Below are 27653 nucleotides of genomic sequence, written 5' to 3' on the forward strand. Positions count from 1 at the left end.
GGATAGAAATAGCTTACTCGCCGAAGACGTCTTTGTTATCATATCGCATGGTATTGTAACTAGATTGCAACACTTTTATTCATGGACAATAAAATAATTTTGTACACACAGAGAAGTTTTTTCATTATTTGCTGTCAGCTAATAAATTAATACTTAAATTAAAGACTTAAATTATGCTTGTTTTATGGTTATTTATAGATGATTATACAAGCTTAGTCTCATTGGCTGATGCTGGTGTGGTTGCCATGACATCATAGGTTGTCTGGTTGCCATGACATCATCACAGGTTGTCTGGTTGTCATGACAACACAGGTTGTCTAGTTGCCATGACATCATAGGTTGTCTGGCAGCATGGTATTTATACTGATGCATGGTTCTGGTTCAGTTTCACTTGCTGGACACTCAAAATGGACACAGTGAAAAACCTGCAGAACAGGAAGAAACCTTTTATTTATATGTTGAACGTACGAATGTCTACTGCCCTTTTCCATGGTATCCTAACAACAATAACTCACCTCATTGATGGTATTTTGGGTCCCGACAATACGTATAAAGGTTACAGTTTGAGGATCAAAAGTAAGGTACTGCCACGCCCTGTACAACAGAAACATTTAACTTCTTTTTTACACATATATTGGTGAATTGACGATTCTTAAAAGTCACGTGCATGCGGGCTTAGCCTCTCTCCTAAAATAGAAAACAAAAGTGGAAATTACCCTAACAAAAACAAATATTACCTGGATTCGAGGTTAAGCCCGCATCACGAGACTTTTAAGGATCGTCAATAATTTGATGTAATTATACAATTATTTATCAATCCAAAACAATTAATAGATACCTGCAATCTTCATTAGTTTTATCCACAATTCTATTCCATTTTTGGCGGTCATTGGATACTTCAATGTAGTAACGATAACTGCGATTATCACAATCCCACAACAGTAACCTACAGTGAGTGGGACAAAAACATTAAAGATGGTATTTATATTTCGGATAGGGATTCATATTTTTGTTATTAGTGTTACTAGGAGACACAAAATCATTTAAAGGGAATGCTATAGTTTGAAAATTTACAGTATTTTTTGATCCATTCATTTATTTATTCTATTTATTATTATTATTATATTTAAACAGGGAGGCCATGTCTCCAAGGAGTTTTTTAATGGGGCTGTGAGTGATAAAGTTTTTGACAGTATTTAACAAGTATTTATGAATAAAATATAAAGCATCATCTCTGTTTCCCTACCTCATAGTACTAATAAAGAATGGCTGCGCTAGTTGCACTACGATAGAACCACTGCCAATTTGATGACAAGTGTACCCAGAGTTCCAATCATAGCTCTTGATTTCTCCATTGAGCAGGGCATTCCAACTCCTACTCACGCCTTCGATGACACTGGCACTGGCCGACGGCACAGCCATGTTCTCTTGGGGTACTGATATGCAATATATATCATTTATTGTATATAATATGAGTGAAGAATATTTTGAATAAATCTGAATAAATTGTTCCATATACAGATATACAGAAAGCTCCCTTTCAATGCATGAAACACAAAGAATGTGTTAGCGAATTTATTTTTTGTTGCATCATTGTGAGGCATACTGGTGCTTACCAAGAATCCGTAAACATTACTTATCATAGAGTACACATTAAAAAAAAAACAATTGTTTTTAGAAGCTTGAAAAGTATTCTAATCATGAATGAATTCCTTTTAAAACCTCATTCATTCTTCCATTCAAACTGAAGGATATTTAGTCAAGGAATATTTGTACTGTACTTGTGATACAATAACTTACCAATAACAGCATCTTTGGTGATTTTGAATGGCTTTGTTGAGTACAGACACTCAAAATGAACCAAGTGAAATACTTTATTTACACTGCAGTAGGTTCCTTTAACCCTGATATATCTACAAGAAAAAAGAATAGTAGCTATTTGATGGCCATCTTAATCTTTCTGTGACTATTGAAAAAACTAAATGATGAAAACTAATATAAACTAAATGAATTTTCAGGACCTTGGCTGGTGTCTGCTTAACAAAGGATTTCAGCCAAAGAAAGGTTTGTTTTACAGTAAGTATGGGGGAAAATGTTTGGGACTGTACAACCAACTGACAGTCCATTTAATTAATGGTATTGCTGTAGCAGTTTGCTTCACAGTAAATATTAGGAAGAACATTTTGGGACAATTTTGGAGAAAGTTTTGGAAACTAGCTGAAAGGTATCACCATACCAATAAGAATGCTGCCCTACCTGACAACTCTTGGATTAAAATGGAGTGTCTGCCAAGATCGGCACAGAAACTTGGAGTAGTCAATAATTTTTACCCAGTCTTGATTATCCATAGATACCTCAATACAATATGAATATGACCTCAAGTCTTTATCCCACAGAAGCATTCTGATGGTGTTAATAATACTAGGTCGGCTGAGTGCAATACATATACCCTTGTCACCTTCAGCTATCAGATGCCGAGAGAACCCACGGTCAAGTTCGTAGTTGACTGTATCTGTTTCTAGGAGTTGTTTTTCACATTCCATCACTTCAGAGCCACACAAGGAAATAGGAATATTCTCATCACGAACTTTTAAAAAATAAAAAATAGTAGACAGATTTAGCAACATGGATACATGAGTTTGGGAAAGTATAGAAAAATGCTTAGGAAAATGGATAACTGCATCTGATAACTAATGTCTCGCTCTCTCTGCAAAAATCAACTTTATTTTATTACTATTTAATAAGAAGCAAGGAATGACTGCTACATAAAATCAGTTTTAACCAACTAGTGCACCATTACAGACCCTAGCAGGGCTCGTAAGAGGAAAAGGAGAGAGGACCAAGAGAGAAAAACTTGGTAAAAGTTTGCTTGCTTTTTCATTTTCCATTTAACACTTCAAAGCTATTGTTATCTGTCATTGGTAATATTTGACCTGTATTTCGGCCATTGGCAGTTCACTTTTTTGAGCCTTATGACAAACATTCTGATTGACTTCGGAATAATAAGGATATAACATTCCTGTTCACCTCATTAATGCTCTGCAGTAGATCTAATTCATACATGTGGGGCAAATTGGTGTTTACAATAGCTTACGTCACAGCAACTAGCCCTATAGAGTACATTCCATATGACTATGCAACGGCATGACACAATGACATGGTATGAAACTAATATCTTGTTGGTCAATCAAATCCAAATTGCTTGGATATTGCACCATCATGATTGTATATCAACTGCATAATCATATGTACTTTACTCCACTTTAACAACCACTAAACCTAAGATTTGTGCTCTCACCTAGGTGTCCACGGAAGTTCATTTCACTAACTTGGCTTTCAGTTTTAACTTTGATTGCATCAAGGATTGCATCTGCATCAAAGAACCTTGTAGGTCTAACAGTATGAAACAGTTCATTGAGGCTTATAAGAGTCAATCGTACTTGGTCCAAAACTTCCTTTATATCTTTCTCTGTTACCTCATTATTTGCATTTATCCAATCAGTCACTGAGCGAAATATTTGAACTTCTGCAGCACAAAATGAGTCTCTTTTAATTATTTCAATCAAAGAATTCTTCGATAACATTGAAAATGAATCTGTAGATAGCACTTCAGATGCATTTTGGTCCATAAAATCGAGACAAGAAGCAAACAAGTCTTGGAGTTGGAAAAACGACGACAAATCGAAAATCTGGCAAACATTCTTAATATCGAGAATAGCCTTAAGATATCCTTGAATTGCACTCTCTAAGGCCAAGAATCCATATTTATGAGCTAAACTTAACAGCTCCAGCACAATTTCAGGGCAATATTCACCTAAAAATATCTTCCCAGTGTAAATATACTTGAGTAGCGCGTCAAAAGCACTTGATGAAGAGTCTGTAATCTCTATCTCATTCGCTGGATTGGTTTCTCTCATTCCTCCGAACAGCAAGGCTCTGAAATAATCACTCCTTGCTGCTAGGATGATCCTATGCGCTTTGAATCTTTGTTTTTCAACTACGAAGGTGACATCAGTGAATTCTCTCGACTGATACAGTGAACCAGACTGAGATGACAACAATTCAACATGATCGATTCTAGCCAGCCTTAGATCTTGATTATCACCCATTACAAGCTCTTACACCAAGATAAATACTTATTCTATCTGTTCATGCAGGCAAAATTAGCTGTCAAGGCAGGTAATATGCTTTTTAGGGAGTTTTTTGAACCAACATTTGACAACATTATCTTCTTTTTGCATCTGCTGAAACTGGTTCTGAACAGATGCATGATGGGATCTCATAAGTAATCGAGTGAGACTGGGTACTACTCAACCAAATTTCCCATTTCAAACGTCATTCATTTTCAGTTTTCATCCTTTTTCTATTTTATTTTCCATTTCTAATTCGAAAACCTTAAAAATCGCATTTTTGATTGATTCTCCGCACAAATTACTTTAAAATTCATGTCTCTTTGACTTCTTATGGTGGGAAATTGGCTGTAATGTATTTTGTCACGCGATCAGTAAAAAAATAATACTCAAGGGAATAAAATGTGTATAAAATAGAAAAACATTGCGAATCAAGTTGGAGACGTTTTTGAATGATGAATTAATCATTACTGTAAATAGCGATAAATATTTTGCGATATGACGAATATTGCGAATCAAGTTGGAGGCGTTTTTGAATGATAAATTAATCATTACTGTAAATAGCGATAAATATTTTGCGATATGACAGTGCGTCCAACAGTAAGTTCTTCAGTGTCCAACTTCGGGACTAAGAAATAATTGCTGTTTGTTTTGCTATACTAGTAAAATGTCGACTCCATTTCATTTTGTTCTGGCTCAGTTAATTTCGACAAAGTTGTCCAAGCCCGGTTGAGTAATGTAGGAGAGCGTTGGATGGGTTTAAACGATTTATTGATATTCCAAAGCTGCACCGCTTGATGTTGCAACGCGCGCGTGGAAACCGTTGCGTCTAGTTACGTCACAATCAATCCACAAAGTCGGTTACGACAAAAAAATCCCCCCAATGGAGTGAGAAAAGTCTATATCATAACTCAGTGAACATTCATGGGGAGACAATTGTATGCATTTATATGTGATGTAACTGGCGCTTTTATCTAAATACTATGTCACAACCTTCAAATTCAAGTGTATTCAAGCACTCGTCTAAGTATGAAAAACTTTTGAGCCAACAGAAAAACTTAACTTGAAAAAAATATCAGCACTAATCATATAGGATGCCAAATAATTCCTTGCCAGAAAAAAGTTGAGAAATCAAAACTGTGATTACCCTGTTTGCCCTGTTTAGCTATACCGGTATAAGTATACAAAAAATGACTCAGCAGGGTTTTTGGTAGTGTAGTCTGGCTGTGATTTCTTTTGAATCACAGTTGTGAAAACAATGATGACATTCTGAATAAATACAGGCTTCTGAATCGACACATTTAATAGTCAAACCAGATATGAATTCCACGTCCGAGAAGATAATGAGGTCTTTGGTCTCTCTTTTTGTTTTTGTTTTGCTTATTCGTTTCTCTAAAGCACTCAAAAATGAAACCCTTGCTCGAAAAGGAAGTCTTCGTCGAGATACAGTCAATAAGTTTGGCTACGCTAGGTTTGTAAAACACGAGAATTCGTACCTCAATGTATCTGTGGCCTTTAACAGCTTTGTAAGAAGGGCAGGGGAGTGTGCGTTCATCTGCGCTAACTCTTCTATCGGTTTCTCGTTTAATTTCGCCATCAATGCTGATATTCATGGAAGACATATTTGTGAGATTCTCGCTACGGATAAGTACAACGCCTCGGACAAGTTTTCATGTAAACCTGGACTCAATCATTACAGTATCTATGTAAGTAAAATTCTTTTTTCATAAATCCAACACTTCAGTATACTTTTTTCCTTTTTATTTTATTTTATCTGTTTTTAAATATTCTAAGACTTGCCAAAACGTAGAAATGTATTTGACAGAACTTTTCTAAGTTGTTAAATTGTTTTTATTTTTTAATTTTTTTTATTTTTCTTTTTCTTTTTTTTGCTTATTGATACATAACTGACCACCTTAGAGAAATCTTTAAATGAAAACTACATAATATATAATATATAATAGCATAGCTAATCTGTTTTCATAGTGACTAATAAATTCTGCTTTTAATCTTTGTTTTAGTCGTTCACTATTCAATTTTTCGGAAAAAAGACTTTTCTAACAAGACGCCCCTCCTTCAAACTAGTTGAAGAAACGTGTCGGCAAGTATTTTATAAAGTTGGAGTTTGGCTCCTAAAGTGATTCTATAAACAAAGAAAACATGAAAAGATTTAATGTTTTCTTAAGATCTTTATTTTAATCTTATTCCTTGTGACTACGTAAAACGTAGGTAACGGCTCCTCTATTCTTGGCAGTTTTATTGACAATCATCAATAATGCAGCAAGGTCAGCTTAACATTATTTGCATCAAAACTATAAGAATCGCCTTCATAGAATTTCAGTTTTTGATGCATAAAAAGTTCTCAAAAGTGGACTGAATCTCAGTGGTAATCTGTAACTCTAGCACCGACTAAAAAAGGAAACCAAAAAAGAATCCATAGAAAAAGCAACCTCGAGAAGAAGTAGTTTTGAGATAAGTTTTTAAACTTACCTAAAAATATTTTAAACAATATAGAAATTGTAATCAAACGAGGAATTTCTAAACACTATTTTATAAAATGAAAAGTTATAACTTAATCAAATAATTAAAAAAAAAGTTGGGAGATCTGATACGCGGATCCTGAGATAGTCGGGTTTATAATTCCGCCACACCTGCCACCCTATCAATGGCAACAACGCTTACTTCGAACGATTCACGTCGAATCTGAACTCTACAAGTTGGAATAACATAATATTCATTTAATGGGGAATTTTCACTTCATTTGGACGTTTTGACAAAGCTGAATTCACTAATATCAAAGTACTTTACTGAAATCTCTAGTAAAATCGATATCTTTTTCAATTTTTAACATGTATTAGGTTATTCTAGTCGTTTTTCTGACGCTTGGTAAGCCAGGACACCTATAAAACGTCGTATCAACGATGACGTAAAATCATTGCATGGATTAGAGAGAGCCCAGTAAATAAAATCTAGATCAAAACATACGCCATGGCACGTTCTGTAACTAAGAACATACGCCATGGCACGTTCTGTAACTAAGAACATACGCCAGCACGTGCTCTGTACGTGGGCACACATGTACAATGAAATGTTTTGTACATGTTCGGCAAAACTAAAATAAAGGCTTATAAGAAGGCTCGATGGGGTTTTCTCGGGGGCTACCTTTGAAGTTCAAAGTGCAAATACGCGGACGCAAAAAAAAAGGAAAAAAAAGAAAGAAAGAAAAATGGTTTTGAGAGGTTTTAACGGAAAGATGAAATTTTTGAATTAAAATAAATTTTTGAATTTTCTTTCAATTGACAATTTCTTTTTACGCTAAGTCATGCTAATTTTCATTTTCCCTCTGTGTTTTGTTTGTTCGTTCAGAGCCCTTGTTCGTCATTCCCTTGTCGTAACGGAGCAACATGTAAAGCTATCTATGAAGAAAACAAATACGAGTGTCTCTGTAAACCCGGCTACAATGGAGTGCACTGTGAAAATGGTAAGTGAAAACAATGGACTATTGACGACTAATTTTAACCTTCACCCCACAATACCACCCAATAGCAGTCCCACTAACTTGACTCTTAAGGCCACGTCGGGTGGGATTCCGAGCGTTTGCGTACGAGATCGGCAGGTCTTCGTGACTGACCGTAATAACTTTTTGTTTTCCGAGTTCAGCAAACAAGAAAACCACAACATACACACTTGTAAACATACGAAAAAGATAAAGAATATAAAGCGAATTTAAAAAGCGGTAAAAATGATTATGATAATAATATAAAATGAAGTCAATACCACGTTTAATTAAAAAGCTTTGTAACTTATTCTTTAATGCGCATATGATTCTTTTATAGAATATGCGCAATATAAATAATAAATATTATTATAAATATCATTCTTTTAACAGGTGTAGATTACGAGATGGACGTTGCTCTTCATGGACATTCGTACAAGAATGTCACAGTTACAAACATCAAAGAGTGCTTAACGACATGTTTGAATGAATGTCGTTGTATGTCCTATCAACTGTTTGGTACGCGCTGCGAGTTGCTGGACGAGGACAGGCATACAGCACCGGCAGACTTTGTGCCGACACCAGGGTACAAATACAACGAACCGAAGCCAACGACGACACAGGTAAATAATATTGGACCAGACATGTCAATGGACCAAAGGTTGGGTCATCACGTGATAATTTTCCGCCATGTTGGATCTTGAATCAAAAACTTGAGAATTAATTAAGATTCTATTTTGATATTTTATTGTTTGTTTGATGATATTTTCTCCTGCAAATAGGGGTCCATTAATTGTGCCACATCCGGGACGCCAGCTTCAATGTCGTCATTAAACTGCAGCAATGGATGTTGTCAGAATATCACCTGTCTTAATGGAGGAACGTGTATCGAACAATGCAGCAAGGATGTCAGACCCAAGTTCCAGTGCCTTTGTATCCCAGGGATCTTCACAGGCAGAATGTGCGAGAAGCCCATGACCTGTGCCGCGCATGGCAAAGGACTTGTTTCTGGTCTTTATCCCATCGCTTTACCTTCTGGCGACAAGATGAATGTTTACTGTGATTTCCATTCACAACCAGGTTTCGTTTGGACTCTGATAGAGTCGTTTGGCTTTGCTAATATGTTAAAGTACCGATACAAATCCTTCATCAGGGATTTTCCTGTCAACCAAGCGGGTACTTTTAACTGGACTGACTACCGCCTGTCTCGCCTGGTCATGCTGCACATCAGAAGTAACTCGACTCTCTTTAGAGCCACATGTAAGTACGAGACTGACGGCCTCGTCACGCGGGACTACATTCGCGGTTTGCTGACCAACTTTGACATCATTATGCGTGCAAGTGGAGCCATTTGTGCGCATGTGCAGTACATTAATGTGCGAGGAATCAACTGCACCGAATGCACTACACATCTTCGTCAAGTTACTTCGTTACATGTTCTCGTCAACAGTGGTTTTGGAGCTGGTATGGGATGTGAATGGGATGGAAGTCAGGGGATGATGACGATTACAAAAACCACGGAAGAGGGCCGCAAGATTAAGTATTTTGATGTAAATTTTGGTGCCTATTTTGACCCGGTCAACCCTGCTCACCGATGTTCATCTTCGCCTTCTTCTACCACACAATGGTGGCTTGGTACGCCCGAGTACGTGTAATGAAGTTATTACGAACATTTGAGGCCCCTTTGATTCTATCATGGGTGCAGACATCGATGAACTCAATTCATTCCGAGAGTCACCAAACAGCAAGCCACCACAAATCGACTACTGAACTTTTTTCTCTTTTGGGAAACTATTTCTGTTAAAGACGTCTCTCGACAACCCTATGCTTACTTTCCTTTCCGACATTCAACACACGAACTATCTATAAAAGCATGAACTTGACTAGTAGATTGTACTGGGAAATCACAATGATAGAAATCTTCCTTAGGAATGAACTACGCTCGAAACTAAGGCCGCATGTTTGTCAATTAACGAGTCCAGTGAAACCAAATATTCTCACTTGTTGCTAAAAACTGTTCCACAAGGACTCATGTCAAGGGACCATACGTATCAATATTTTTCATAGAAAGCTTCTTCCGTATTTCCCCTCCAGACATCAAATGCTATACGGTAGCTTAAATACAGTGGGACATGCAGCAAGTTAGACGAGTTGCTGCAAATAAGAACCTAGTTGCTGCAAAGAAAAGACAACTTGTTGCATTTTAGACGCGGGTTGCTGCAAATAAGAATCTAGTTTCTACAAATAAGAATCGAGTTGCTGCATTTTAGACGCAGGTTGAGTTGCAGGATGTCTTCGTAAAAGCACTGTTTGCCAAAATTTGCTAAAAAGAATATACTGAGTAACCAAGTGCAGTAAATGCTCTTGTCCGCAAACTAGCCAGGAAAGTCACCGGGAAAGCATAGTTCAACTATCTGGTTATGCTGATCGAAGTTATACATAGCTAGGAATAATATTCTCTTTTTCCTAAAACGATTGCCTTATTGTTGAATATTTCAATATAGTGAGAAATTGGATTAAAAAAAAAAAAAAAAAAAAAAAAAGGAAAAAAAAAAGAAAGAAAATCCTATGTGCATAAGATGGGATTCAGACCCGCAACGAAAAGAAATTCCAAAAAATCGATTCCACTTTGCCATACCCCCGAGACATCCGCAGAGCTGAGGCGGCGTATGGACTTCGGACCTGACGGCGATTAAATCCTTCTGCCCTTGGGTGCACGAATTACGCAAGAAAATGTTCTAGCCAAAGCATCAGGGGAGAGACCAGCCGGCCCCCAGACCATATTGGCTAATCCCTTGCATCTCTGCCACGCACGGAATCGGTTGAAAAACTAATGTTAAAAAGTCTAGTCTAGTGGGTGCATTGTTTTCACGGCTATTGTTATGTTGATTCGCCTGGAACCGTGGTCCAGTGGATAAATCGTTGTCGTTCAAGATACTTATAGTCAAGCTCGTCTGAGGAGGGTTAGCATTTGGATGGGTGACCAAAACATTATACCTACTCACGCTTTTGCTCATTTTTATTTTTTCGATTTTAAAATAAAAGAATAGAATAATGAAACTTTTCTATTTTTGAGTAACCTTCTTGTCTATCTTAAATCCGTCAAATTGAAATTTGGCAAAGAAGAATCCCTTGAAGTCTCTCCAAAAATTTTTTAAACATTACGATTTTCAGTTGAAGATAATATAGGTAAGTTGTAGTGCTTGGGAACGAGGTTATTCCCAGCGAGGTCGGAAATTAATTTTTCCGAATTTAATTCCAAGGGCTTTCGCCCGGAATAACCTCGTTCCCAAGCACTACAACTTACCTATATTATCTTCTACTATTTCATTAGTGCCACGCGGTCCACATACTCTCAGATTTTCAGTTGCCTAGGAAATGAACAGCTGTAGTTATGACTAAGGAACCTAGCCTGAGGGTTATAACGAGTAGGCCTGGTATTTAAACCCAGGCCTCCCCGGTCGCGCAGCAAACCTTTGAATCTCAACAAAATCTGTCGATTTAACTTTAAAATTCCATAAATATACTTTAATATCATGATATTTAGAAGAAGGAGAGTCTTCCTGATAGCCTTGATAATATTGTGGTTTTTAGGTATAATTTATTTTACAACAGATTTTGGATTATTGTCGCGATCGCGTCCCAAGGTAAGAATTGACAATCATGCTGTTGAATTATCTTAACCAAAATATCGAAATCTCTAAGATATATATCATTAAAAAAAACATATCTAGCTTCCTTTGGGGTGTAATTATGATCCAACTTCTTGACACCGATAAACAAAAATGAGATCGGTGTTTGTATTGGTGGAGTTGGACCAGAATATGTCATGTAATAACCTGGTGCTTCCCCGGTATTATTTTAACGTGTATTTTTTACTGCTCAAGACTGAATTTACTCCACTTTAAATAATAAAGTATATTTAAACCTGTGAGATTAAATCATGAAGAGTCTTTGGGATTTATTTTATAATGGCTTCAGTGACACTTCTTTGTAAAATTAAAACATCTAATTTTTGTATAAACATATGGCTGCATAATTACCCGAACTGTTTGTAATACTGAAATACTGTTCAGTAAAGTATGATATTCGATGGTTTAAATCTCTTGATTTTATTCTTTACATACTATAATAAAATGTCAAGGGATTTAAAGGAAAGAGTAAAGAAGTAGTATAGATCTTGTATTTAGCTCAATGCCTATAGGGTTGGGTTAGATTATTAATTATTGATATTTGCCTTCTACTTGTACTTCTTCTTCGTCTTTACTTGAGACTCAAGTGTTCATCAGCTTTTCATTCATCACCAAAATGCTGGAAAGAAATCGAATTAATAGATTATTTTAGCATACTTTACTAACAAAGAAATATAGAAATGCCTATGGATTGGCTACTAGCCATAATCATTGCTAATGTTAAAAAAAATATATATTCTTTGCTTTGTTTTTATTGCAAAAATTTCGTGAAAATTTCTCCTATTTTGAGTCCTCTCTTCTGAGTCAATAAAACATGATGCATAAATTCTTCATGTAAGTTCACTCAAGCTCGAAACAACAACAGATTTCCAGTTTGTTTCTGATTCAAAAGAAAGATTTAGAATTTTGAAACCCTCTTTGCATTTATTTACTACTTATATTATATAAGAGCCATTTTCATTAGTGACCAGCTCTAGTGACAATCACTCTTTTGAGTTCCCAAGCTGGTCGCTTATGAAAGCTTCAACCGTATTATCAATTGTACCTCAAACTTATAATATGCACAACTTGATCAATATTTTCTTTGTGTGATTCATATATTTTATACTCTTGTTTTGGAATAAAGTATGTCCATAATGAGGAAGGTATAAAACGACCACCCTTTGATGAGAAGAAATACCTTGAAGGAGATGCCTTGAAGCAAGGAGAAGATGCATATGGACAGAACCAATTTAACCAAGCTATAAGCGACAAAGTACCATCAGATAGAAATATACCTGACACACGTCATTCACAGTAAGTATAGAACTATGTTAGTATCTAATATATTTAGTCAGGTAATACCCTGATTACATAATGAAGTAATGAGTTCAAACCTTCAAATTTATTAAACCCTGAAACAACCTCTGGGCTGATCTAAGTCAGGGCACAACTAACTCACAGATCAAACCCTGAAACAACCTCTGGGCTGATCTAAGTCAGGACATGGCTAACACAAAGATCAAATCCTGAAACAACCTCTGAGCAGGTCAAAGGCAGGACATGGCTAAATCACAGGATTAGGGTTTATCTGGTTAGGATTTATGATGGGACTAGACCTAATGAACTATACTGCTCACATGTAATGCTGAGTCCAGGCATTGAACCCTGAGACCCTAGAAGTGAGAGGCAAGTTTATTAAAACTATGTCACTCTCATTTATTCCTACTTAATATGTTAGTTGGTGAACTACCAACCACAGTCGACCATGAGGGACAGTATATTAGCAGTACAGAACGAATTGCTGCAACCCAGATTTATAGACTAATTGTGCAAGAGCTCTTGGATCACAGAATCATTTTATTTCTTTTATATTTCTTTCTTTAGATGTTCAAGTCAAGTATATTCTAAATCCCTTCCAGCAACTAGTATCATTATAACATTCCATAATGAAGCAAGATCAACCTTGCTTAGAACAGTAAGAAGGTATTACAACAAAATAATATTTGATAGATGTGTTGATCATCACAGCGTTCGCTTAGATCGCTCATTCACTGTGATGATCAACACATCTATCATTATTTCACCACAGTTCTATCCATTCAATATTCACAAAATAATATTTATATTTACCAAAATACAACTTCGTCCTCTCTACAAGGTTTATGCAGTCGAATATAAGATTATTTTGTAAAGTTAAAAATTTAATCTAAGTCAAAAATAAAATTATTAGGTTTATGAAAATCATAAAAATCTTTAGAATTAAAGTTTTTGTTTCTGCTCATTCAAACCCATTCTGAAGCCCTTGAGTGTGGGGTTTGATGGGCAAAAATCTCTTGTTTATCATCTGAGGTCTATCGTATCCCCTCATTTTTACTGTTTCATATTTTCAGTATTCTTAATAGAAGCCCACCAAATTTAGTGAAAGAAATAATTCTTGTGGATGATTATAGTGACAATGGTGAGTATAGTCAATATTATTCTAACTTTGATGTTAAATAATTAAGTATGATAAACCCCCTACAATCTGGGAAACAAAGAATAAGAGTTTTATTCTTCTTATAAATGAATTTCATTTTAATAGTGGATTTTATCCACTTTTTCTTTCTTGTTTCATAGCTGGTAATAATAGGCCGCCTACGTTTGGGCACCAACAGGGTCCCCTAATACTTCTTATGAGCACATTTAACATGCTTTAAACATGAATAAAATGCATTAAACATGAATAAAAATATGTACAGATTTTGATAGTAATTAACTCATCGGCATGGATGAATTGGAGGGAGGATAAAAAACAGCAATTGAGCGCAATGTTTTGATCCGCGACGATCAACAAATGTAGCATGCCATGTGCTATAAAGCCCCTGAAGGCGCCCCCACAACAACCGAAGAGCGCTTGCCAGCGTGCCTTGATTTTAACTTTGCCTAAATTTCCTTTAGCCCCATTAATCCTGGTTTGTTTGCTACAGATGGTGATGGGGCTGAGTTAGTTGGATTACCAAAGGTTAAAATCTTGCGAAATGACAGACGAGAAGGTAAGAATAATAATTTGCAACTGATTGATGACAATTGTTCTAAAGGTACATATCTCAGGGGCCAGAAAGTGATGTTAAAATACATGTTACTTGCATGTTCTATGTGGTTGGTCTTCAGGATATCTTGAAGTCCAAAAATATCTCTAGTCTGTATACATAAGGTCTGTATACTCACATGGCTTCATTTTGTAACAACCTCCAGAATGACATCTGTTGTTATCGAGTAATGTTTGGACCACGTTGGTCATCTTTTCTAACATTATATTTTTGTTTGTCTTACAGGGCTCATTCGATCCAGGGTTAGAGGTTCAGATATAGCATCCAGTGAAATCTTAACCTTCTTGGACAGTCACTGTGAATGTAACACTGACTGGCTTCAACCTCTTTTGCAGAGAGTAGTAGAGGTACAGAAAAACAAGCCTATATATGCATGTAGATTTATACCTATATATTGACATGCTTTTGCATAACTGTTCATTCCCACTGATGATGGCTAGTAAATTCTACCCAAAATATTAAAATAAATCGACAACATGCTATCTTAACTCCTCCACTCAGCCCTTTTTTGGTCTCATTTTTGACTCCATTAGTACTGCAATAGCATATTTTAAAATACAAGACACCAGAGTTAATTTCATACTAATGTATTATTCTTTTTGTTATTCAGGATAGAAAAGCTGTCGTCAGTCCTATTATAGACGTGATTAGTATGGATGACTTCAATTACATCGGTGCGTCAGCAGACATCAAAGGAGGTGAGCCGTATCACTGTTATTTTAAAGATCAGAGGAATTCATTCAATAAGCAGATATTGGATGTCAACGTTGTTTAGTTTTACATTACAGAGCATTCATGTGATGTCACTGCGACCATGTTAGTGTACCAAAACAATACATTTTCTTTCCTCAGAGAATTCCATTTTTATGCAAAACGTGTGCAGGAAGTTTCCATTGCTAATGGTACACCAATATGGCTGCCTTTTCACGTGATTGTCAAAAAGGCTCTATATATTTACCCATTTGCCCATCTTGTATGTCTTGCAAAGGAATATTTGACTAGTATATAGGCTCAGGTGTAATAATTACAGTTGTAGATATACTCTATCTGTATGATTTTCAATTACAATTTAAGACACAAATCCTGCTTGAATTTGCATCCTATTTACCTAATATTTTTTGTAGGTTTTGACTGGAGCTTGCATTTCAAGTGGGATAACTTAACTCCTGAACAGAAGCAAGCGAGACGGAACACTCCTATTGCACCTATCAAGTAAGACAACACTTATTTGTTTCTGGTCTCTGTGTTGTTATGAATGGTAGAGCAAGAAAACCTGACTCCAAACCTGAGGAATTGCATTTTCTCTATCCTCTTACCGCATAATAACAATGTTGTGATTACCTCTCCTCACCAATATAGGACACCAATGATAGCAGGAGGTTTGTTTATGGTCGATAAGGCCTGGTTTGAGAAGATTGGAAAGTATGACGTCATGATGGACATCTGGGGTGGAGAAAACTTTGGTAAGTAAAGCCCCGTTTACACTAGCGATTTTTGCTGCGAATTTTTTGCGATTTTGTCCATAATAAATAATGGTAAAGAATTTACTTGTAAAGTTTTTTTCAGGATACCAAGATTTTCCTAGACGAATGTCTCTTTTGAAGGATGAGACAAAAGATTTCATATTTCCGAAAATTGCCACAAAAATCGCAGCAAAAACCGCTAGTGTAAACGGGTTTTAAGACGAACTGTGCTCTCAAAGTAAAGCAAAATAATCCTAGTAAAGCTTCCTTCTTACTATACTCCAGTTTCGAGTTCTCTGTTGCTCAGGCTTAGCCTCAATTTCGTGTAGAATATTCATGTGTTCCAGTGAAAGTCCGTGGAATTTCAAAGTGTTTGTATTGTTGAAGTTGTGCATTCTTTACTTTACTGTTGGTATTTGTGAATAGTTAGACACTGAAATAAGGCTAACTTTGAGAAAATGGGTGTAATAAAGAAATATAGCATAGTTTTATTATTGAATTTAAAAACGGCCTGTTATGTCTTTACAAAATAGCCAGCCATTTAATGAATTTAAATTTGGTGTTACACTTCCCATTTTGCATTCCAGAAATCTCCTTTCGCACATGGCAGTGTGGTGGAAGCATGGAAATCATTCCCTGTTCACGTGTGGGTCACGTGTTTAGGAAAAGACATCCCTATTCGTTCCCTGATGGCAACGCTAACACATACATGAAGTAAGAAAGCTTGTAATTACCCTGCGAGCAGAGCTTTTTTTCTGACCCTCCGTGTGGTGGCTGGTCGGGGAAAGAGTATTTTTTCTCCCCGACCAGCCAGCCCACAGAGGGTCAGAGAACCTCTGCTCGCAAGGTACAGTAGCTTGTAATATGTTACTGAACAGTTTTCCTGTTATGAAAAGTGCACGAATCCTAACCAGTTATCATCTATAATGTCCCATTGATTTTAATTATGACGTATGACACTGTTTTAATCGTAGGAACACAAGACGAACAGCAGAAGTGTGGATGGATGAGTACAAGAGATTCTACTATGCAGCAAGACCGATGGCACGAAGCGCAGCCTACGGAAAGTAATTATTACCAAGTTTTATGTTTTATAAGTTTTAAACCCTTTTTAATTTTTCAAATTTAATAAATTAGCCACAAAAATCCAACAATTACAATGTAAAAAATAGAAAAAAATAATAGAGACAACATAGGGGGGAGGGGGGATGGCGTGTAAGGATAAAAAAAAAAAAGAACTTGCGCCCCACTTAACATTTCCCTCCAAATATGAATTTTCTCGATCTATACGAGACTTTAAAATTCGTTCATTTTTCTAACCAGTGCTGTTTTTTTAGTGTGATGGCGCGAAAGGAGTTGCGGTCCAGGTTGAAATGTAAGCCATTCAAGTGGTACCTAGAAAACGTATACCCAGAGCTACAGTAAGTGATCTCTTGTATCTTTGTTTGGCCTTCGCGACAAAAAAGAAAAAAAAAAAAGAAAAAAGAAAAAAAATTGTGGACGTCAATCAAAGTCTTTCCATGACATTGTCGAAATGGCACCTTCCAATGGAATATGAAGTGCATTGACTATTGTAATGATTTATTGAGGGCCATGAATTAATTAGTATTGATACTCTATTTAGTGTTTGTCTCTATCCGTGCTATGTATATCTATACTAATAAAATAACTGTCCACAGGATTCCTGATAATCAAGACATTTCATTCGGTGAACTAAAGCAAGGAAAGCGATGTCTAGACACTCTTGGCAGCCAGGCGGGTGGGACTGTAGGCATGTTTGACTGTCATGGACAAGGTGGTAACCAGGTGTGTATCCATGGTAACCACTATACTGGCTCACTATATTATGGTCGTGTGATTTCTACACTTAACACTTCCTATATAAGGGAAAGCTCAGTCTGTAAAGTTGTATTGAACAATGGTTTTAAAATCACATGGATTGGAAGCATTGATCACTTTTCTCGTTTTCAGGAATGGGCCTTGACGAAAAAAAGTACGGTTAGACATTTAGATCTTTGTCTAACCATTCCTGGTACATCTCCTGGTTCTGTCGTAAAAATTGAAGGCTGCAGAGATGCCGATGACAAACAGGTAAGGCGACCACGTGAGTTGCCATATCCTAAAGCATGTGCTTGGAACTTTCACCAATCGCCACACCCTTCGTTTTCTCACATTGTGATTGACAGCAGCTTTTGTTGGGTCCTTTCGGCTCTTAAACTTCGTATCACGTGACATCACGTGTTTAACCCCCATCTATTCATTTTCATTTTCCAGATCTGGGAGCATACACCATCGCGGTCAGTGCGTCACAAGTCATCGGGCATGTGTCTAGACAGTACAGATTCTAAAAGTAAAATAGTGCTAGAAGTATGTAAAGAAGGGACTTATTCACAGATATGGCAGTTCTCGCTGAATATGAGTTAATAATAGATACCCTAAAATATATATTGTTTACGTATAAGAATATATTTTCAAATATGTAAGTTTTACTCGATGCATAGGAGGAGGGCTTTTTTAGGCAGTGCCTGAAGCAGACGTTCCCTGTTACGTCGGCGTATTCAAAAATATACGGATTCGACCGTTCAGGACAGAAGGCCAATCCGCAAGAAAAAAGGTGCTGATTCAAAAATATCCGGATACGTGTGGACGGGGCCTGTAACATACCGTAAGAAGTGATTATATACTATATGACGAATGTTTAGCCTTATTGTTAACTCTTTTTTCTGATCAAACGAAAGAAGTTTTGTTTGCCTTAGCGTGACGTGACGTGACAGTGAAACTGAAACCTCAAATATACCGCAAGAAATTATGATTTAACATTGGAAGTAAGGCGAATGTTTTAGACGAATGTTTAAGTCTTCGGTTGTTCGCACATGAACTTAGACAACAGTTTTCTAAAATCCCACCAATAACGGGAACTGATGTCAAATAACTCTATTTCTGGAAGTTGTAGTCAAACAGTTTTTATATTTTAAGAGCAAATGATTCAATAACATAATATTACATTAGCATTGCTTCAGCCATATGTAGTTGCACTTTTTAAAGCCGAAAACTAGAAATCAAACCACAATATTTTGCATAGAAACCATTTATATTATTAAATAATTTGATACAATATTAGATGGAAAATGAATAAAAGTTAAAGCAGTTACTTTCATATTTATGTCAGGGGCGGCGGAAGCTAAAACAATCTTTGGGGGAGCACTGCAAAAATCACAACAATAACTTAATAACAATAATAAAAATCGAATCTATGCATTTATATTTCATGGGAACCAATATTTTGAGGGGGAAAGGTTCCCATAAGAATTTCGTGCGGGTGGGGGGGGGGAGGCTGGCGGCCCTGCATATATATTTATTTTTTTCATTAACTATTTTGATCTTATCCATGAACCAGAGCGGTTAATGTCTCGTGATTTTTGCATGACTTTTATATTGCGTGACGATACCTTCAGTTTCCAAGAAACTTTCAGTTATTTTTGCATCACACTCTCATATCTCACTTGCGGGACATCGTCAACATACTACTGGTATAAAGATGGACAATGGCAGCCTTCACGATGAGTGCGAAGTCCCAATAGCTCATGCAGATCGGAAAGAAATCAAAGTCTTGGGTGCTTGGAGAGTCCATATTTTCTGGGCCAATATTGTCTTCGCTTTCATTGCAGTTGCCGGACAGGTTGGACAAAGTGTAAGCCTTCCTCTGTGGCTGGCTGCAGCAGAAAGCGAAAGAGTACACGCAAACTCAACAAGCTCTTCGGAGGGAAAAATGGACGCATACTTCGTCTTATCTTTCGCTAGCTTATTTTTCGTTGTTGCTTTTGGAGTGATGATGGTTGTGATAAGAGCGTTTCTCCCACAAATGCTTGGACAAACGGAAATAATCTTTCCACACAGGCTTTTGATTGCCGTTGGTGTGTGTGACGCTTTGAATGGTGCACTGGTTGTCTTTGCAAGTCCACCAAACAGGACGGCTCCATATCTACAGGCTATCTTGGGTAACTTTATGATCCCTCTGATAATCCTTATAAGGTAGGTACAGAAAACTGACCAAACTGACGCTTTTTGCTTGAGACCAGTCGTTACATGTAACAACTTATTTCATTTTAGAAAAATAATAAATCCATTTAGAATGGACTGAAATTATTCGTAAAACATATCGCCACTTCGCAAGATTACGATGTTTCACCCTTCCATGTGTCATCATCTTCAGGCTAGAGATAGTGATTCTTGCAATTAGGTGTGTATTAAATACTTCTTTTTGCGTGTCATTTTAGAGTAATCATTCTCAGGAAGCGACCTACATTACGAAAGTTCATCTGTGGGATGGCTGTGTTGTTGTCTCTGTTCATCTGCTTGCTGCCATCGATTTTTCCTAAGCATCTTGAACCAAAGAAACCCCAGGAATCAGGAGAAGGAGCAAGTGGCGCGAAGGGAGCTTTGTGGGCCCTTTGTTTCATGATTGGATTTGTGAGTATCGCCAAATTTGACTACGCTCACCAATGATAAGCAACGTTTGGTTTCAAATATTCTTTCTTTAATTGTCCTGGTTTTACGAAGGTAGTACTTAATAGCCAGTGGCTAACAAATCTGTAGACCTCGTTCCATAGTGAAATCGAGGGAGCACATTAAAATTTTGTTTGTGTAAAGACAGTTATTGCTCTTGGTTGATCTATCTATCTCTTTTTACACGACACTCCGCTCCTCGCAAGATACTCGCCTGCCATTAAAGTGTAGCGCGAACGTAAACAAGCACTACAAGGAACGCCTGTCATATCTTAGATTACGTGCGATAAAATTAGAAAATTAAACGAGACTTACCTGTAAGGTGAAGTTTGATTGAAATTCTACGAGTTATTGGTCAGGAGCGGAGAAGTCACGTGAGATAGCACGCGGCAAGCAAGCAGTCAGTTTTTAAAAAATGCGAATAGACATTTCTACTCGTATTAGGGTAGGGTAGAAGCTGGAAATTATTATTGTCAAAGAAGGGTTGGGCACGTGACTTCTCCGCTCCTGACCAATAACTCGTAGAATTTCAATCAAACTTCACCTTACAGGTAAGTCTCGTTTAATTTTCTAATTCTACTTCGTCATTGGTCTAAGTCGCTACGAAGTCACGTGAGATTTTAAAGCAAATGGCTATGAGCATATTGTTATGCATACGAACCACACGTTTGCTATTACGAACATAAACGAAATTGGTTTAATTAACGTTAACTGATTTTAAAAGATTATCACCAAAGTTGTCTGATTTACGACTTGTAACTGGCTTACAGTAAAACTTCCTAAAAGTTTCAGCATTTGACCAACCGGCAGCCTCCATGATGGTGTGTATTGAGACATTGGCTGCTGTTGCTGCTGATGTTGAGGCTGACCTTGTGCTGTGTCCACTAAATTTAGAAGTGTCAATGCCAGAGTTCTTTAACACCTCTCTTAGCCAGCGACTGATGGTCTCAGAGGAAACAGGCTTAAATGGTTTACAATAACTAATTAACAATTGGTCGTGAGCGCCCCTTAGCAACTTAGTGCGCTCAACATACTCTCGTAAGAAAGTTATAACACACAGTTGGTTGTCCTCATCAAAAGCTTTGAGTTCCAGGCGACCAAAGTGTTTTCCTGGTTTAGAGGTTTTCAATAGTTCTCGTATGTGGAATATACATGTTGTTCCTGAAAGTGTCATCTGTGAGATATTAAGAGCATGTAGAGTTTGGCATCTTTGCCCAGACAGGAGTGCAATAAGCATTGTTATCTTGAGTGTCAGATCCTTCAAGTTAAGCAAGTGTGGAGGTGACAAGGTTTTTAAGTATTTCAGTACTGTAGATACATCCCAAATTTCTTTATATCGTGGAAAGGATGGTCGTATGTTGTAAACTCCTTTTAGAAACTTGGTTACCAATGGATGGTCACCAAAGGTACAGCCCTCGGGTGGTGAGATGACTGTCGACAGTGCAGAGCGTGCAGTATTAATGGCACTGTAGGAGAGCCCCTTTTCGTAAAGTTCGCCCAAGAAGTTTATCCCGTTCGTTACAGAGGACGAAATTGGATCAATTTGTTGTTCACTACAGTACTGTTCCCATCGTGAGAGGTATGATTTATATTGTTTCTGAGTTCCAGTTCGCCAGGCTTGAAGGATAATGTTGGAAGCTGTGTCTGAAAGTCCCTGATGAGTGAGTCGTGTCCCGATAAGTGGCATAACAGAAGAGTCAGTGTCTTGTGTAATGGATGAAGCAGTTGTGGTTGTGCCGGTAACCAAAGAGTGTCTTTTTCCCTAGGTAAGATGACAGGAGATGCAATAAGCATATTAGCTAAGTATGGCCACCATGGTTGAGTTGGCCAGTGAGGTACAATTACAAGGCCTGTAGCTTTGTCCTCGTGTATTTTGCTTAGTACTTTTTGGATTATGCAGAAAGGGGGGAAGGCATAAAAACATAGCTTTTCCCATGATATATGAAATGCATTCACTGCCCATGCCCCTGGATCTGGGTGGTAGGAAACATATTTGTTGCATTTAGAATTTATTCTGGATGCAAATAAATCAATATCTGGGGTAATGCCCATTTTATCAAAAACCTTGGTGGTGATTCTGGGGTTTAAACTCCATTCAGTTTCCCTTCGTGTTTTTCTTGATTCTGCATCAGCAGATATGTTATCCTTTCCTGGGATATGGGATACAGTTAGCCAGATATTGTGTGATATGCACCACTCCCAGATTTCAATAACTAATCTGTTTATATCTATAGAGTGGCAAGTTCCCATTTGGTTTATGCAAGCAACTGCCGTTGTGTTGTCAGCCAACACTTTGATTGTTTTCCCTGTTATTGTTTTTTCAAAGGACTTCAAGGCAAAAAAGACTGCCCTTGTTTCTAGATAGTTTATATGGCTTTCTGCCTCATCTGAGGTCCAGCTGCCACCTGTTGAAGTGCCCCCTAGTGTGCAGCCCCACCCCTTTTTTGAAGCATCAGTGGTCATTGTGAACTGGGGTGCTTCATGGTTGACTGCATTATAGGCTGTCTCGACTGATTTAACCCACCATTCAAGTTCTCTTAAAGCTTCAGGTGAAAGAGACATTGGCCCATCAAAGTTTCCCCTATTATTTTTCAGGGCTTGTATTTTGTCTAACTCTAGCCACCTATAGTGTAACGGCCCAAACATTACACCTGGAAAGCTGGAGGTAATGAGACCCAAAACCTTAGCTACTGTTCTGATGGTTGGCTGGCTAGTGTCTAGAAGCCTTTGACATGCACTCTTAACGTTTAGTGCTTTTTCAGGTGTGAGGGAAATTTTCATGCAGGAGGAGTCTAACAGGAATCCCAAGAAAACAAGCCTTTGAGTTGGGACTAAAATAGATTTTTCTGGGTGTATAACAAAGCCTAAGCTGTTGAGTAGTGTAACTGTGTCAATAATGTTCTGGGCACATGAGTCATAAGAGTCAGCCTGTAGGTATGAGTCATCAATATAACCCACAGATAAATGTCCCATTTTTCTCAATGTGGAGTATGCAGGTTTAAGCAATTTAGTAAATTTTCGTGGGCAGGGCGCAAGGCCATTAGGGAAACATGTGAATTGATATAAATCACCTCTCCATTTAAATTTGAGGTATTTCTGGTATTGTTTAGCGATGGCAACAGAGTAATAGGCATCCTTCAGGTCTATAGATGCCATATAACAATTTGGTTTCATCATTTGAACAGCAGTCCATACTGTGTCCATCTTAAAGTGGTGATAAACAACATATTGGTTTAAGGATTTTAAGTTTAAAATCATACGCCATGAGCCATCCTTCTTTGGACGGAGGAATATAGGGGAAATAAATTCCCCTTTTTCATGAAAAGACTGCTGAATCACACCTTTCTGAAGTAACTTTTTAATTTCAGAATCAATAAATTGCCCTTCCTCAAAAGACCAGTTCGGTTGGAATGGAGGTGTAATGCGTATCGGAGTTTGTATAAACTCGATTCGTTGACCGGATACGGTCTCAAGAATTTCTGGATCAGATGTCAAGGTTCTCCATTTGTGGAGATGGCGTGAAAGCTGCCCTGCCTGAAAATTTTCTGTCTTTTTCCTGCAGTAATCCACAAGATCTGGTATCATCAAGTCGTATTCGCTTACCTGAAGTTGTGGTAATTCAACAGTGTCTACTTTTTGTGCTGTTGTTCGGCACTTTTCGTGCGGGGGTAGTTGTTGTGGCTGTATCGCCTCTTGTATCCCCGACTGGGTGTCGGGTTCCCTCGGCCTAAAAAAGGCTTGCCTGACTTTGTTTCATGCTGATAATTTCGCCTCTGGTTAGGGTTCGAGCTTGTGGTATTCCCAATCTTGTTTGCAGCTCTAATGTGAGTCAACTGTGTCTGCAGTTCATCTCCGAACAGCAGATCAGTCATCGGCACGTTGGCCGAGCAAAGGTCACTGTAATCCTTGTGTAAGTTTGGTTTTATTTCTTCGCGACGAAGTTGTGAGATTTCGAAGCTCGAGTGACCTAACAGTGCGACGGCATCAGTCGTCATGATCACTAGATCATTAAGCTCCTTGCCTGATTCAGAATTTTTCTTTAAATTGAGGAGAGATTCTGTTAATTTGACAGCTATGTGGCCGACCTTGGTCACGTTCGTTTGTAGGCGGGAAAGTTTGAGGTCTTTACCTCGGGCTGGCCTTGGGAGTTTGCTCCAGATTTCTTCGTTCACTTTTGGAACGATGACCTTACTACAATTAGAAGGTCTGTGATATTTATCACATTTTTCTTTCAGATGATCGTCGCTGAGCTTGTGGAGCCAGCTTGTATTAGCGACCTTTGCTAATTTTTCTGAGACCGGTTCGGCGGTTCGCTCGGTCTCATTTAGAGATTGCACAATGTCATCAAGCAGGCTGTCCTCGCCTTCGGTTTTCGTACTACTATTCTCCGAGTTGTTGTGCCCATCATTTAGTAGGGCTGCGACACTGGCTTCAACACCTGATTCAGGTGAATTTCGTGGCTTTTTTGCGGCAGTTTCTGCCTCATTTAGGCCATCTTTGTTGTGAAGTCGTTTGAGCGATTTGCCCATTTCTGTCATGTTGTCGTTCATTCTTGCTAATAAAGCCATAAGGGTACTTCCTTTTGGTGTTTCTTCTGTTCCATCAGATAGTTCGTCTTGTAGTGCAAGTATTTCTTCATCTGTTGAATTTTGTGCCATAATGATAAATATTCGCTAGAGGTTTGCTTTCGCAAACCTGACTGCTCGATCACCAAGCGCAACTGACTGCTTGCTTGCCGCGTGCTATCTCACGTGACTTCGTAGCGACTTAGACCAATGACGAAGTAGAATCGAAGATAAACCAACACAATCAAAATTTTAACGTGCTCCCTTGGTGGAATCGGCGGAATAGATTTTATGACGGTTTTGGCCGCCATTTTGACGAGTAGGCAAAAGACTAGAAGCCCACAATAAAGAGAAAAAGCAAGAACTGATAGTTTTTAACACTGTTTCGCCGTCACACCGCGACCGGCTGCCGGGCATTTAGACACTGCGAAGAGCGTATGGGACTTCGTAACTGCGCCTTCTAGTCTGTTGCCTACTCGTCAAAATGGCGGCCAAAACCGTCATAAAATCTATTTAGATATTGACTTCGGAGAAGGACAAAAAAAACCTTTCAACGTATGATACTGACTCGAGTTTCTCTTTTTGTTTTCATCGTGAAAATATCGTAGGTTCCCGCGGCCGTGATGAACGTAGTGGAAGAAAAAGGCCTCAAGATGCAGAACGTCATGTCCAGACGTGGCGTGAATATCGTCTATTTTCTTTTCTGGGAGTCTGTTTATCAGCTGTTAGCAGTAATGGCTCTCTTCTGGGTGGATATCATCCCTAGCTATGGATTTGCCAAGAATATTTCCCAATTCGGCAAAAAGTAAGTGTGCTTTAAGACAGTTTTATGGTTTCTCTGATATTCAATAGGCTTTTGCATTCTGAACCAATCAGAAAGCAGGAAAACACAGACCATCCAATCATAACGCTCGGATAAGGAAGCCATTTAAGGTTTTGCTCTATGTACCAATCAGAAAGCACAGACCATTCAATCATAAGTCTCGTATAGGAAGCCATTTTGCAGTCCTTTCCAATCACAAATGTTCCAACACCAGTTTCTCCTGGACATTTTTATTTATCTTTGTTTTTGTCGTTATTGTTTAGCTGGTGGTTTGGTTTGCAATGTTTCTTTGGTACAGCTGGGTGCAACAGCAAACCAGGTATAAGGGGAACTGTGTTTGTAGTGATGTACATGTTGTCCTACCTTGGTGGTGGCTTACTCTTGAGATACTCCGAGGGTGCTACTCTATTAGCTATCGTAACTGTAAGTCAACCACTTTACTTTTGAAATGGGTTGCCTGTGGCATACACCACAGGTAGCCCAAAACTATTATTTTTCTTGTCTTGATTAACCCTTGATTCTAATTCCTTTATAACCGATTTTCTTTCCAGGCTTTGGTTACTCCACTTGCTTTTCTCTTCTGGACTCTATTCAAAGCAGAGCCATTCAAATTTAATCCAGAAGCTCACAATTCTACATATTTTAGTATTGGTGCACTGGTGATCATGATACCAGCCCTATACCTTTATAATACAGGGTAAGATAACATTGTACACAGTTTAAGTGTACTTCTCATTCCCATGAGGATTATTACTTTGCTTACTGTACATGACTGATTGACAACAGACATACAAACTTACTAGTTATAATAAACCAGGTTTGAGTTTGGTGCTTTCCTTGCTTCTCATTCCCTTGAGGATTATTACTTTGCTTACTGTACATGACTGATCGACAACGGACATATATACTTACTAGTTATAATAAACCAGGTTTGAGTTTGGTGCTTTCCTTGCTTCTCATTCCCTTGAGGATTATTACTTTGTTTAATGGTCAACAAGCAAATAAATTTATATAATTCTTGAAGGAATAAAGTTCAGAAACATGTTATAGTCAAGTAGAAAAAAGAAAACTCTACATCTATTATTAACCTTCTCACAAAATTGTCACATTGTTTTGACCAGTTTTATATATGTTACAGAGCTCCAGAAGTTGATCTTGAGATAAGCCGAGGCCATATGATTCACAGCAACACAAGTCCTGAGCCATCAGAAGAGGATCCTCTTATCAACAAGACCCAGCCATAACTATAAATAAAAGAACCTCTATATACGATCAATAAAAAGAAGAAGATCCTACAGTAGTTGACAAAAAATAACTTCAATATTTTAACTCTCTTGCGAAATTGGTTAATTTTGGTGTGAACTATTATTATAAGTAAGATAACTCATTAGATCTTATGCTCTTGACTAATAGCCAGGGGTGGATTCAGAAAAAAGGGCAGGCAGGAAGGCAGGCTGGGCTGGAAAACTTCATCTTGAGAGAAAACCTTCAAGACCGTATGCAAATACGATTGCATTTAAAGAAAATACATCACTTAAAAGGGGGGCATGGGGCTGACCCCAAAATCTTCACGCACAAATTAAAATGATTCTAGAGAGCTTTGTCACTATTATGACTCTTTGATGAACACAATACATAATAGTTTTACATTGGTTTTGAGACGCATACCATGGAATATCCCACGAGTCTTGTAGTTTCTAGCATACACAAACATACAAAGACTTTCAGATCCACTAATCTGAGAAAGGGGGGCTTGCATAACAAAAAGCATTAGATTGATGTGGATGAGATCAAACAGAAAATTGACCATTGATCTAATGAAGAAATAGAAAACACGCGTGCATGTTGTGTGCTGTCATAAAGCACGCGGGGGTTGGCAGAACACGAGAGAAGTGTTAGGAAAAGCA

At 37.8% G+C, this 27653-nt stretch overlaps 5 protein-coding genes across 7 annotated transcripts; 3 read left to right on the top strand and 2 right to left on the bottom strand.

The window, feature by feature from the left end:
- Positions 1-60: 60 nt before the first annotated feature.
- On the bottom strand, positions 61-4255 carry LOC116303800 (BTB/POZ domain-containing protein 9). 3 transcript variants are annotated; one of them, XM_031713402.2, is made up of 7 exons: positions 3299-4255; positions 2257-2587; positions 1801-1913; positions 1247-1436; positions 839-946; positions 516-594; positions 61-425 (listed from the first exon to the last, which is right to left on the bottom strand). In XM_031713402.2, exons 1-7 carry the CDS (start codon positions 4107-4109, stop codon positions 333-335), a joined length of 1725 nt encoding a protein of 574 aa, XP_031569262.2. In that variant the 5' UTR covers positions 4110-4255; the 3' UTR covers positions 61-332. The 3 variants fall into 3 exon arrangements, with proteins under 3 accessions (XP_031569262.2, XP_088897119.1, XP_088897118.1); XM_089040993.1 differs by lacking the exon at positions 61-425 and having other exon boundaries at positions 528-618; XM_089040992.1 differs by lacking the exon at positions 61-425 and having other exon boundaries at positions 576-687.
- Positions 4256-5459: 1204 nt separating this feature from the next.
- On the top strand, positions 5460-10686 carry LOC116303801 (uncharacterized). Its single transcript, XM_031713403.2, has 4 exons — positions 5460-5836; positions 7497-7611; positions 8020-8249; positions 8409-10686. Exons 1-4 carry the CDS (start codon positions 5474-5476, stop codon positions 9279-9281), a joined length of 1581 nt encoding a protein of 526 aa, XP_031569263.2. The 5' UTR covers positions 5460-5473; the 3' UTR covers positions 9282-10686.
- A 374-nt stretch (positions 10687-11060) lies between these two features.
- Positions 11061-19009, top strand: LOC116303811 (polypeptide N-acetylgalactosaminyltransferase 2). Its single transcript, XM_031713413.2, has 15 exons — positions 11061-11273; positions 12445-12614; positions 13185-13283; positions 13691-13758; positions 14267-14332; positions 14615-14736; positions 15000-15087; positions 15514-15601; positions 15749-15852; positions 16440-16566; positions 16827-16919; positions 17190-17273; positions 17532-17658; positions 17824-17943; positions 18127-19009. Exons 1-15 carry the CDS (start codon positions 11163-11165, stop codon positions 18274-18276), a joined length of 1617 nt encoding a protein of 538 aa, XP_031569273.1. The 5' UTR covers positions 11061-11162; the 3' UTR covers positions 18277-19009.
- Positions 19010-19299: 290 nt separating this feature from the next.
- LOC116303812 (uncharacterized) lies at positions 19300-27343 on the top strand. The gene is made up of 6 exons (XM_031713415.2): positions 19300-19884; positions 20130-20322; positions 25532-25728; positions 26010-26169; positions 26298-26443; positions 26885-27343. The coding sequence occupies exons 1-6, from the start codon at positions 19391-19393 to the stop codon at positions 26988-26990; spliced, it is 1296 nt and encodes a 431-aa protein (XP_031569275.2). The 5' UTR covers positions 19300-19390; the 3' UTR covers positions 26991-27343.
- LOC148905005 (uncharacterized) lies at positions 23988-25132 on the bottom strand. Its single transcript, XM_089040999.1, has one exon. The coding sequence runs from the start codon at positions 25014-25016 to the stop codon at positions 23988-23990; it is 1029 nt and encodes a 342-aa protein (XP_088897125.1). The 5' UTR covers positions 25017-25132.
- Positions 27344-27653: the final 310 nt, after the last annotated feature.

Source organism: Actinia tenebrosa, unplaced genomic scaffold, assembly GCF_029948245.1.
Source record: "Actinia tenebrosa isolate PJP-AT-01 unplaced genomic scaffold, QUT_ActTen_1.0 PGA_scaffold8__29_contigs__length_14323225, whole genome shotgun sequence".
NCBI lineage: Eukaryota > Metazoa > Cnidaria > Anthozoa > Actiniaria > Actiniidae > Actinia > Actinia tenebrosa.